Below are 13,879 nucleotides of genomic sequence, written 5' to 3'. Positions count from 1 at the left end.
CCTAGAGAGGGGGGGTTCTGCTCCCTCCATTTGAGGGCTAAAGCCTTCTTGGCATAACAAAATAATATGCGCAGAAGGGTTTTCTGTGATACGGATAGATCCTCCTCCTCCAGGTCACCGAGAAGACACCTGGCCGGAGAATATATATTAGGGAGTTCAAGCTTTACCTCCATATATGTGAGGATCTCCCCCCAGTAAGCCGTGACCTGGGGGCATTGCCACACCATATGGAAGAAATCTCCCACCTCCGCTTTGCAACGGGGACACTCCAGGGAATCCCTCCCTCCCATTCTGTGCAGTCTTTTTGGGGTGTAGTACATCCTATGTAGATAATTGAATTGAAGCATTTTATCTTTAGCCACGATCATTGATGACACCGTAGTGTCCAGTACCTCCTGCCATGTTTCCTCTGTAAGAGATGGTATATCTGCCTTCCACTGTATAGCCACCCTGTCCAACCCAAAAGAAGAAGATGGCAGCAGGACTGAGTAATATCTGGAGATCAATTTTGAGTGATCAGCTTCAGCAATAAGTTTTTCCAGTGCTGATGGGGATAGATTTACCTCAACCCCGCCATATTGAGCCCTAACGGCATGTCTCAACTGTAAATATCTAAAAAAAAAGGTATTAGGTATGTTATATTCAGTCTTCAGATCTATAAAGGATCTAAAGATTCCAGTCCTAAACAGTTGATGTGCATATTTTATTCTGTAAACGGCCCAACATGCTCCATCCGGAACCTTGGCTATTTCTGAGAGTTGCGGGTTATGCCACAGCGGCGCATTAGGAGATTCTGCTAAGCTAGATCCCCCCATTAACTTATTACATATATGAAATATTTTATATGAGAGTTTCAAAATGTTAGCTTGTTTGGGTATGGCCCGTTTCTAAGTAGGACATTGATTAGTGCTTCGTACGAGTGGACCTGGGCTGCCTGAGTGGCCACTGATGCTATGTTTAACTGTGGGAAGCCCCACCAATGTACATGTGTTAATTGGGCAGCTAGGTAATAGTATCTGAGGTTCGGTAAAGCCAGCCCACCTGACCTTATGGGTAAGTGAAGAGTTTCCATAGATATTCTGGCAGGTTTAGGTCCCCACAGAAAAGTGACCAATGTCTTATTTATTTCTATAAACCATTTCTTAGGAATATATACTGGTGCATGCCAAAGTAGGTACAGAAACCTGGGCAGGTAAATCATTTTAAATATGTTGATTCTCCCTAAGAGGCTTAGGGGTAATTTAGCCCAGGTCTGTGCACTTTCCTTCAGACGCTTCCATACCGGCACCAAGTTAATCGACACATACGATTTTATCGGTAACTGTATCTCGACTCCCAGGTAACGGAACCTGGAGACCACAGATAGTGGTATCCCCTGAGGGAGCTTCGGGACACATGCAGAGTCAAAGGGGAATATTACGGATTTACTCCAGTTCACTTTGAACCCGGAGTATCTCCCAAAGTCAGATATTCTGTCTAATGCTATGGGTAGTGACCCCTCAACCTCCTCTAAATATAAAAGCATATCGTCTGCGTACATTGATGTTTTTTCTTCCCACTCGTTAATTTTGCATCCCTTGACCTGTTCATCCACCCTCAGCAGAGCCGCCAACGGTTCTATTGCCAGGGCGAACAGCAGGGGCGACAAAGGGCACCCCTGCCGCGTGCCCCTAGCTATGTTAATAAGTCCCATAATAGTGTTGTTGACCCGTAGTCTAGCCCTAGGCTCCGCATATAGGAGCCTGACCCATTTCACAAATCTTGGTCCGAAACCCAACCGCCCAAAGACCGCTATGAGGTATGGCCATTCTATCTAATCAAACGCCTTATGGGTGTCTAGTGACACCACCACCCGAGTGTCAGGAGTAGGGCCTTTTGATTGTAGTATGGTATAGAGGCGTCTCAAATTTATGGCAGTCGACCTCTCAGGAATTAATCCTGTCTGATCAGGATGAATAATAGATGCTATCACTTTATTCAATCGTTTCGCTAGAATTTTAGCTAGAATTTTTGCGTCAACATTAATAAGGGATATAGGCCTATATGATTCACATAAATTGTGGTCCTTGTGCGGCTTGGGAATCAGTACTATCAGTGCTTCTCTCATGGATTCTGGTAAAATACCTCTATCAAACGCATCTTCGTACATCTCAACCAGCTTAGGGGCCAAAATTTCCGCATATGCTCCATACCACTCGACTGGGAAACCATCCAGTCCAGGGGTCTTGTTAGGTTTCAGGGACTTTATAGCTGACAATACTTCATCTATTGTAAGCTGATCATCCAATTCCTCTACTACCTCCCTTGTAAGTTCTGTCAGGGGTATTGAGGCGAGATATGTCCGAACCTCCTCCAACCCATAGTCTACCCTTGATTCATAAAGATCTTTATAGAATGACAAAAATGCATCTGCAACATCATCATGCGATGTACAGATTTTACCACTTGTGTCACATATTCTTGGAATAGAGGTTGGAGCTTGCTGAGAGTGCGCCAAGTATGCCATTAGTCTGCTGTTTTTATCTCCAAATTCAAAGATCCTCTGGTTTTGGTAAAGTTTTTTCTATCATCACCAAGTCTAGGTTTCTAATGTTCTTCCTCCATATCCTATAGGTGTCTGAGTTGGGATTTTTAATGTATTCTACTTCAGATTCAGTGGCCACCTGTTCCGCCTCTCTAACCTTCCATCCTTTATCTGACTGCAGTTGTTTGACTAAACCTGATATGGACCCCCGGAGTGTGGCTTTAAATGCATCCCATGTGACCCCAATCGGAACCTCTTTCCTGTTTTCTAACCAGAAATTATTAATGGATGTCGCAGTGGACCCCTCGAAGCACTCCTCATCAAGCCACAAGGGGGCTAACCTCCATACCACATAGCCCCTCGGCTTCTCCATATCTATGGAGAGAAGCATGGGAGAGTGATCCGAGATGGCCCTCGGCAGATATTGAACATCCAACACCCTTGGTAATAGGTCCCTGGACACAAAACACAAATCTATCCTTGAAAGTGTATTAAAGGTGGGGGAGAAACATGAGTACTCTCTGTCGTCAGGGTGTTTCCACCTCCATGCTTCTACCAAGTCATATGGTCTCACACAGGCCTCTAGTGGTGAGCTTCCTACCGCAGCCATCTTAAATCTATCCTTTTCCGTGGATAACACAGCATTTAAATCTCCAGCCAAAATTATTGGACCTTCCGCCATTTGTAATACCTCAGCCATCATTCCCTCCCATACCTTAATTGTAAATGGGGGTGGTATATATACTGCCACTAAGGTATAAGGTTGGTTATTAATAATTATAGCGATCGCCACATATCTACCCATAGGATCCGATTTAACCGTTTTGACAGTATAGAGAAGGGACTTAGCCAGTAGCACAGATACCCCTCTTGCATAACTGGAGTAGGTAGAGTGAAATGCTCTTCCCACATAAGCCCTATGAAGGGCTAGCGTTTTGGACCCCACTAAATGTGATTCCTGGAGAAATATGATATGTGGCTTTCGCTTTAGGATATATTTAAATACTAGAGCTCTCTTAATTTTAGAGTTGAGACCCCTCACATTCCACGAGAGGATATTAAGGGACTGCATCATAGTAAGAACAAGGCATAATAATATCAGAATTTGGTTTATGAAGCGACATTGACCCATCAGGTCCACCCCCACGGGAGTGTTTGGCACATTTATCCTTTACATTTTTCTTCTTAGAGTAATATGTGAGTATATACTTCTTATCTATGAGTGTAAGTAAGCAATACCATAATCTTAAGTACAGATATAGACTTTTTGTTTCCTCCCCCTGATACCTTTCCTTCCATTGCTTGAGCATCAGTAAATATGTAAGGTACCCAGTAACATGAACAAACGGCAGAACCAAAAATAAAAGAAGATAAACAAAAAGAGCGAAGCCCAATCTTGCGATCAATGTACTTGATCCAAAACCCTGCTTCACATTGCTTAAGCAGCAGTAGCCATGTAAGGTGCCCTGTAGTTTCATAAAAAAACACCAGAACCACAAAGAAAAAAAAAAAGAACAAAAAACAACTTTGCGATCAACATAATTGATCCGAACTCCCTGTCCCCCCACCCTGCCTGTAGCCCCTAACTTCCCACAGACTTTTACCCCTAACATGAACTCCAAGAAAAACGTTTCCTAAAGGGGGGGTTATTCTTCCCGTACCAGCCGGTCAGGAAGCTTTAGGAATAGGTATGTGTAAGCTTAAAGAGTTTGTCCCCGGAACCACGTTGCTTGTAGAAACTATATCAATGTTCTTGTCTGGTTGAATGTTCACGGAATCTTGAAAACCGGCATCCATCAGATATAATGGTCGTTGATAATATTATACAGGTTGTAGAACATCAGGATTATGTTTATCGCTTCTTCCCAAGATATCCCCCAGGTGTCTGTTGCTGATAGTTCTAACCGACAGGATCTTCACCCTGGTCCCAGGGATTCCAGCCATCTATTTGCCTCCTTAGGTGACATAAAGAATTGTGTCTGTCCCTTGTGAACCACCCGGAGTTTAGCTGGGTAAATCATAATGTATGGTAGGCTGCGTTCTCGCAGGCGCTGTTTCACACTTTGAAATGCTGCCCTTTGTTTCTGGGTGGCTGCAGAAAAATCTGGGAAGATGGAGATTCTGTTATTGTTATGCATTAGTTCAGGTAGATTGCGGGCCTTTCTTAAAATGGTTTCCTTGTCCCTGAAGTACAGAAATCGCGCCAACATAGGTCTAGGATATCTCCCAGGGACTGGGGCTCTCAATGGGATCCTGTGTGCACGTTCTATAGCGAACAAATGAGAGAAGTTTTCTGCCCCAAATACCTGTTTAAGCCAGGACAGCAGGAATTCCTCAGGGTTTTTCCCTTCTGTGCCTTCCGGGAATCCCAGGAACTGAAGGTTGTTCCTTCTCAGCCTGTCTTCTATGTCTCCCAGTTTGGCTTCCTGGGATTTGTTGTCCGCCGACAGATCTCTGACTTGTAGCAATAGGGGGTTAAGATCATCCTCCACTGCACTGATCCTGTGTTCCGTTTGAGTGACTCTTTGCCGTACCTTCTGTACATCATCTTTGAGCAGTGCAAAGTCCACTCTGATAGTTTCAATCTGTGAGGACAAGGCCGCATGGCAGCTCTTAATGGTGTCCATGATCTGTGCCAGCGTCGGTTCACCTTCCTGAGCACGGGAGCCACTCTCCTCAGATTCCGATCCCGGAGAGGGCAGGGGACGAGCCAGCGGGTCTGTCGGATCCAGCCAGTCTCTATCCCCCTCGGTCCACTCACGATCTGGCTGAGCTGCTGTACTAGGCCGCGCTCTCCCCATCCGGGCGCCATCTTGGGAATCCTCATGTGCATATTTCGCCAGCTTCTCTGCGGGCGTCGGTTCCACACTCAGCCCGTATTTCACCATCTCTGGGTGCCTGAGGCGATCCGTTATCCTTTCCGGTTGTTTTGGGGTGAGATAATACAACCTGCAGGTGTCAGGATTCGTCAGGATGATAACGCGGTCGGAGCTCTGGAGAGAAGCCTCCTCACATACCGGAAGTCAGACACGCCCCCCACAATTGTAATATTAATGTGATACCTACGTAATCATGTGTATAAAAACCTTCAATTGCCTCATAATAAAGCAGAACAGTTATTTGGAAAGATGCTGAGCGTATCTTTTGTGTCTGTTCCTTACTGCAGTAGTTACTATTAATTTGAAACCACTAATCAAAATATGAGGGTAAGAGTTGCCTGTCTATAAAATGTGCTGGTCAAGTGGCGAGCTTTGCCTAGGAGGGGCTTTGCAGGTGACCCTGAGTATCCGAAACGAGGAGCTTGAGACAATCCGGGAATTTCTGATAATCAGCTGGCTGAGGTAAGCCTTTTGCTTACATTTGAGTTATCAGACTTCCTTGATTGGTAAGACATTTTCGGGACAAAGGGTACCCATTTTACTCCCCTTAATCGAACTGTATTGATTGGTGGTTATGTGTTATGTTGTCACTGTCTACTGTCCATAGGTTACCAAAGTCCACAGGGACTAAGAATCATGCAGAGTAAACAGCTAGAGAAACAGCTTCTATGTGAGCAGGATGGATCAAGGGTGACAGTTAACACTAGAAAGAAAGGGACATTTTCATGTTAAGTTGTGGGATGAATTTGGGGTCAGGCACTACAACTAGTAAAGTCAAGAAAGCAGAGGTTAAGCAGCAAATATAAAAAGAGTTAAAAGAAAGTGAGAGAATGATATGCATGTGTTGTGTACAAATGGGAAAAATGTAAGCAATTTTAGAGAGATATTCGTGTATGTGTGTGAATGCTGGGACCTTTAGTTCTATCGCTTGTGTGTGTCATATATGCAGATGTGACCCCCTCCTTTGCACTCTCCTGAAAGAATGTGGCTGGGATGAGAGATCAGTAATAAGCTGGAAGGACACCATGCCAATTTCAGTTTTTTAGACAAAACATTTATAACAAAATGTGTCGGGTTAATTAATCTAATAATAAACAATGTGATCACAATTATTTTTTAATCTATTTTCCAAACATGGTAAAATGAAGGTTACATAAAATCAAGTATTACACAAATTGAATATCCTTTGATAGTGGAAACAGTGCATTTAAAAATGGAAATTGAGTAACTTTAAGTAATATGTCCCCCTTTAAGGAAATTTATCTCTGGATATATATTAGAATTAGGGTGTGATATTGAAATTATCATTTGAGTATTAATTTCTAATATGAGTTTAACAATTTTATTAATAATATAGATATATTGAAAGGTTTAGACAAGGTTTAGACAACCTTTGGTTGGAAATGAAGTCCAGGTTATTGGGGAAATTTGTAAAAATGGGATTAGTTTAGATTAAGATAACAATTTTGTAATTTTACATTTATACAATAAGCCCTTATTGAGAGAAAAAAAGATTAAGATGAGGTTGTTATTTGGAATACAGCTGCCATAATATTTAACAAAGCCAAGATGGATGGGATATGTAAGAAGTTTTTCTACAAAAATGAAATCTTAAGGTCTGATAATAACTGGATGTGCGGTCCATGATGTGAGAGTAATAATAAAAATAATTTAAATATAACAGACCCATCACATCAAGTCCACACACCCTGTTAGGATAGATGTCACCTGCAGCCAGTTGTTTTATAGTTTTTGATGCGGCCGAGTGCTTTCTGGTCCATCATACAGATTGTTGGTCCTTTTGTTTTTATTTATTTTTATTTTTGAAATCCAAAGCAGAATGTATGGATTGTGAAATGATGTGCCCCTTTTCCTTGTAAGTACAGTGGTATAAGCAGAAGAATATTTTGGATTTATGGACATTTCTGCATGACCGCAGGGTATTGTTATCATTTATTATAATATTGCCAGGAAAAAGTTGTTTTTTTGAATCATGAAGCTGGAGTTCTTACACAAACAGCATCATAGAAAACAAGCCATTGTAATATATTTATGCAAGCTGGACCCAGTAATGAAGGGTTCATCCCGATATATCAGAGCTGTAGCTTTATGCAAAGGTGCTATTAGACAAAGATACAGACATTATTTTGGTCAAATATTTAATTTTTAATGGTCCCACACTCTGTGCAGCAAATATACAGCTAACTAAATGTTTGTCTAATGAAAGGTTCAAAATATGAATTTGTTTTGTTTGTTTACTTACAAATCTAACAATGAAAAATGCGTACATTTGAATCCAGCCACCTTATTGCCTCTATTGGAGGAGGCTGGAGACAAAGGAAGCCACATGTGTTAAATTGATGGTGTAGGAATCAGCTGCTGTGAGCCCAGTGCAGGACACACTCCCTGAAGACCCAGATATTTCATTTTTTGTAGAATTATTCCCGGTTTTATACTGAGGATGCAATTTATCACCCAGAAGGACACTCTGTATTTAGAGTCATTGGATCCTTTTTCCCCAGCTCAAGAAGCAGAGCCCCACGTTTTAGCAAAGCCTGTGAGCTATAAAAAGAGTGTATATTTATATAAATAGTCGAGATATAGAGAGCTTTTGGTTCCATTAGAAGGGCCAGAAGTTTGTTTTTTACTTCAACAGCTAAACCAATCAAGCATGCCAAGTTAATTTGATTGGCTGTTTTCAGCCTTCCAGCATCTTGCTGAGGTAGCCATATTAACTTTAAAACTCACACATGGAAGCAGACCAGGTGACTAAGGATGCTGCATTACAGCCCCGGACACTTGCTGGGTCTGTGCAACTCACAGATTCCACCCTAGTTCTGGCCCAGTATAGCTGGGATTAATAATTAAACTTTAAGGACCCCAGAACGAGAAGAACAAGTGGTCCACAGGGGGCAACTTCTTATGAAACAGGACTTTGGAAAAGGTGATCATTTATGTCTGCCAGCCACTCTTTTCCCTCCAGCTTGACACATGAACCGAGTCATCAGTCACAACCAGTTATGGCTGCCTTAGTAAATGAGCATGGAATAGAGCCAGGGTTCACCACAGTTGTTTTTATAACATACCACTTCTTGTTTTACCTGTTGCCAAAGGTGTTACCAAAAGATGAACATCCCTTCTAGAGATTATATCCAGATGCCCAAGTCAGGATCGAGTATGCATTTTTTCTGTATGAACATGTTTTCTGGATGTCCAGTGGCAAATGCTAATGCAAAGACCACAGTAAAAAGTGTTATCAGAAGTAGTTTGTAAGTACAGAGAGTAACAGAGGAAATAATTTTTATAGGAGAGTCCTTACTAGAAGTGTTGAGGTTTTATTTTTACACCCCCTACTGTCTACAATGTAGCGGAAAAAGTCGAGTAAGAAACTAGAAAACTTTTGCCTGAATGTTTTCTTATATTTTATCAAGCCCCTAAGGGGATGTTGGACTCTCTCCCTATGGGATTTGGTTTGGGACTGTGTTACTCACGTGCTTGTATTTTGTCTCAGCAGTTGAAGTCCTCCATTCGGATCTCACAGAGAATATTGCTGATCTTTTAAGGTTTTTGACAAACTCATTTATGTGTTTTCTCCCCAATTATATAAGGAAATGTTTGGAGACTCAATACAGCATCTATTTTCTGTACAGTTCTTGCAAAACTTGAAGGAAAAGTCACCTGGATCCACCCCAGACACTGCACAAATGACTAAATTAAAGAAATGTCTGTGTTTGATTTGTTTCCCTCTTGCGATCACAGTCTAGGGTACTTTTTTAATTCAATTACTTTTTACTTTAATTGTAAGGGATATATATAGATATATATCTATCTATATTTATATAGATAGATATATATCTATATATAGATATAGATAGATCTATATATAGATATAGATCTATCTATATCTATATATAGATAGATCTATATATAGATATATAAAATGTGATTTGAAAAGTAGTTCAGCCATGTTGAAGTCATATCTGTCTTTTGTACGTCTTCCATTTTATGTAGAATTGTCTGTGTTCACATATGCTGATAAGTCAGCATGCCAACAATTAAGCTAGAAGGCCATTCTGGCCACAGGAGTGTACAGCCAGTACTCTGTGAATATGTCTTATCAATCATTTTTTTTCCCCAATGAAAAGCCATTTTGTAATGAAAAAGCTGCTCAGCTATTATTTTCTTCACAATGGAGTTTTTGCCTGTTTGGCCAGGACTACCTCCACCTAAGTGTGCGGAGGTTCCAGGTTAAAGGTGATACCAGGTGTGGTTAGTGATCAAAATATTGATCAAAAGAGGGGAGACTGTAATGGAAATTTGTAAGTTATGTATATAATTGTATTCTATTTTGTATGTATTGCACACTGCCCTCACTGTGCACACAGCACTAATAATGTTCTCAGTACATGTTTGTATCCTTTCGAGTCCTGATTAGAATTAGCCTGCCTATGTTACGCCCCTTGTTACCATAAACGTGCAATTGTAATATTAATGTGATACCTACGTAATCATGTGTATAAAAACCTTCAATTGCGTCATAATAAAGCAGAACAATTATTTGGAAAGATGCTGAGTGTATCTTTTGTGTCTGTTCCCTACAGCAGTAGTTTTTATTAATTTGGAACCACTAATCAATATGAAGATAGGAGTTGCCTATCTATAAAATGTCCTGGTCAATAATTAATATCTTCAAGACCCTTTATTAGCTTAGTTGCAAGTGACCACCACAGTTGTTTTTTCTGTATGTCATAATGAACTGATGGCAGAGTGGCTCAGATGCAGCATATGGGGTACTATGGGGTACTACTAATTTGTATACTTGGCAATGTAAGTAGGTATTAAGGGCTAATTGTTTTTATTTAGCAAGTGTTGCGGGTTCCTAGTTAATATTGGCCTTCTTCCTTGTTTTTATCTCTTATGTGCACAGGGGAAATTGCAGCAAATGAATGGGGAATCAAAAAGTGAATCACCGGCCAAAGCAGCTGATGGCGTTGCTGAAGATGTGAGCGTGACTGACCGCTTGATTGACATAATCGTCTTTGAGGAACCAGAACAAATGCTTCCAGCTTTAGATGAGTGAGTATTCCCCCCTCCTCCTGTATTTTTGCCTTGCATCTGCAACCATCAACAAAGAATCCAGATTTCACAAATATAATTAGCCCTCATGGGGCAAGGTTTTTTTCTTTTTTGTTGATGCATTTATCAATAGTGGAACCTCAGCTTCTCAAATAAGAGCGGCTGTCGGTACATTAATTTTCAGAAAGCTGACACACAAGAAAATAAAATCCCTCAACCTGCCTTTTGTGCAGATCCACAAAGGACACCTGCTTTGCATACATTCTGGAAAAGCTACAAATGGCTTTGTGTGGATTCCGTCCCGGCTGACGCAGATTGCACCTGCAAAGCCGCATTCTCCTTAGGGTCCTCGGAGAGGGAAGATGGATTATGTCTTGTAGGTAAAAAGTAATAGGCATTCATGAATGTTTAGTTACCATGTCTTATGCTCTGCATTATTTTATGATTAACTCCTTCATGACTGGAGGGGGGGGGGGGGGTATTGTTGATTCCAGGCAGAAAGGTTTGCCAGTTTTTCCCCAATTTATTTTATAGAGATGAGTTGATTTAGTTTGCTATTTGCTGCAAATCCAGTGAGTCGCATCATTTTCCCATAAATTGTGATCTTGTAGAATATATACAGTACTAGTAAATCTTCCAGTCTGTCAATCACTTAACCACTTAAGGACCGAGCCTCTTTTTAACACTTGTTGTTTACAAGTTAAAATCATTTTTTTTTTTTTTGCTAGAAAATTACTTGGAACCCCCAAACATTATATATATTTTTTTCAGACACCCTAGAGAATAAAATGGCGGTCGTTGCAATACTGTATGTCACACCGTATTTGCGCAGCGGTCTTACAAGCGCAATTTTGCTAGAAAATTACTTGGAACCCCCAAACATTATGTATTTTTTTTCAGACGCCCTAGAGAATAAAATGGCGGTCGTTGCAATACTTTATGTCATACTGTATTTGCGCAGCTGTCTTACAAGCGCAATTTTTTTGGAAAAAAATACACTTTTTTGACTTAAAAAATAAGACAACAGTGAAGTCAGCCCAATTTTTTTACAGTATGAAAAATAATGTTACACCGAATAAATTGATACCCAACATGTCATGCTTCAAAATTGCGCCCGCTCGTGGAATGGCGACAAACTTTCACCCTTAAAAATCTCCATATGCGATGTTTAAAAATGTCTACAGGTTACCAGTTTTGAGTTACGGAGGAGGTCTTTTGCAAGAATTATTACTCTCGCTTTAATGATCGTGGTGATACCTCACATGTGTGGTTAGAACACCGTTTTCATATGCGCCCGCGACTTGCGTATGCGTTCGCTTCTGCATGTAAGCTCAGCGGGATGGGGCGCTTTAAAAAATTAGTTTTTCATATTTATTTTGCTTTTTTTTATTTTTTTACACTGCCAAAAAAATTGGGTCACTTTATTCCTATTACAATGCTGGAGACTATTAAAAGAATGTAAACATCCCTTGTAATAGAAAAAAGCATGACAGGACCTCTTAAATGTGAGATCTGGGTTCAAAAAGACCTCAGATCTCACATTTACACTTAAATGCAATTAAAAAAAAATGTAATTTTTTTATTGCAAAACAAAATTTTTCCCCTTTAAGACCATTGGGCGAAAGTGACGTTTGACATCGCTTCCGCCATCTAATGTTATGGAGCCAAGTGGGGACTATGTTTCCCTCACTCGGCTCCAGGCCTGTCAGGGGAGAGGATGTGATTGGCTCTGCCGCTACTGATGGCTCAGATAAGCGGCGGAGACAACCGGAGTGTGGCGAGGGGGGGGGCTCTCCTGCCCCCGATTAAAAGTGATCTCGCTGCGAATCCGCTGCTGAGATCACTATTATTTTAAAGAGAACCGCCCCCGCTGTTCCTGAAAATACTGGGTTATGGCAGCTACGATATTTAGCATCAAAAGTACCGATGTACAGCTATGGCGATTTGTGATAAGTGGTTAAAGGGTAACTCCACTTTTGTGGGGGGGGGGAAAATAGCAAATAAAGAAAAAATATGGCATATATAATTGTGACACAACTCATATTGTAATTGCATGTTATTAAAAATTACCTTTGCTTTTCAATCTGCAGCCCTGTAATTTTCTGCAAAATACAATATGGCTACCTGGAGGTGTTCTGTACACAGAACATGTATAGAATGCCCTTCAGATATGTAATTTCCTGCTTGTGTGATTGGCTCACTGATTTTCCCAGAAGTCTGCACTAAAATGCATGTCAGATTTCAGGCATCCCTGCAACACAAATGTCATTTTTGTTGAGATACTTCCAATAGGAAATCACATCTAAAGGGATGCAGGCCCAGCAGCTTTTCTCATTAGAGCACTGCAGATGCACAGCTGATTGATAATTATGAAACCACTCCCATTATATTCACTTTCCCACATGGATACAGACAAACACACAGGGATTTCTTCAGAATAACAAAGGGTAGGAATCTGAAATAAAGTTTGTTAAAATCCTTTTTTTTTTCCTCAACAAAAGTGGAGTTACTCTTTAAAGTAAAGGCTGAAGGTTTTTCTATGCATGAAGGTAAAAAAAACCCTTCAGTGCTCAGGTCCCCCCTCAGTCACCCCCCTAAGACACATGTTAGCCCGATACTGATCCAACGATGTGCAGGAGCAGAGGCTCTCCGGGGTCTCTCCCTCCTCATTGGCTAAAATGCAGGAGCCATTGGCCAGTGAGGAGGGAGCGAGGCTAGGGCTGAGCCGTGATCTGTGTCTTATGGACACAGAGCCACCTCAGGAGCAAATGGGGCACTCGGCAAGGAGGAGGGGCCCAGAGCAGTGGCGGGGGACTCGAGAAGAGGATGATCGGGGCTGCTCTGTGCAAAACCATATTTGTTGTGTTTTTATTTTTATTTTTTTTGTTTGTTTGGTTTATAAACCCTTTCATTTGTTTATCTTGATTACTTGATTATTTTTTATTTTATTTTTTTTTTTGTGAACTGTGTAAATCTACATGGATCAGGAAAATTGCATTAATTTTTGCTTCCCGTATTTTTATAACATAGTAATAATAATAATATATGCCAATATAATAATCAGTATATCATTCTTTTTGAAGTCAACATCCCTGTTAATGCTAACACATCAGCCACCTCTTAAAGTGTTACTAAGCCTGCAACAGTAAAATCAGTCTGTATATGCAGTAAAGCATGCTCGTTATACTCGCTGTGGAACCTAAGGGGGTTAATCCTCCCTAATTGTGTGAAAAGGCTGTTTGATTCTAACTGCTCTGATCCTCCCCATCTTCCACTGTCCCCAATCTATCTCCTGATAACACAGAGTCTTTGGAGTCACTCTGTACATGCTCAGTTTGGTGTGCATTGCTAGAGAGTTTTTTTTTTTTTCTTGGAAGAGTGCATGTGATCAGCACAGGAC

The 13,879-nt window shown here is 40.9% G+C and overlaps 1 protein-coding gene across 1 annotated transcript in view; it reads left to right on the top strand.

Moving 5' to 3' along the window:
* The window catches only part of EVC2 (EvC ciliary complex subunit 2), a 321,014-nt gene that overhangs the window by 152,858 nt on the left and 154,277 nt on the right, over positions 1-13,879 (top strand). The window contains exon 9 of the mRNA XM_073610268.1: positions 10,331-10,479. Coding sequence (XP_073466369.1) covers positions 10,331-10,479 — 149 coding nt within the window. The remainder of the gene's footprint in view (positions 1-10,330; positions 10,480-13,879) is intronic.

Source organism: Aquarana catesbeiana, linkage group LG01 (genome assembly GCF_042186555.1).
Source record: "Aquarana catesbeiana isolate 2022-GZ linkage group LG01, ASM4218655v1, whole genome shotgun sequence".
Taxonomy (NCBI): domain Eukaryota; kingdom Metazoa; phylum Chordata; class Amphibia; order Anura; family Ranidae; genus Aquarana; species Aquarana catesbeiana.
The sequence above is the reverse complement of the archived record's forward strand: the minus strand, read 5'-3'. Positions and strand labels throughout refer to the sequence as shown.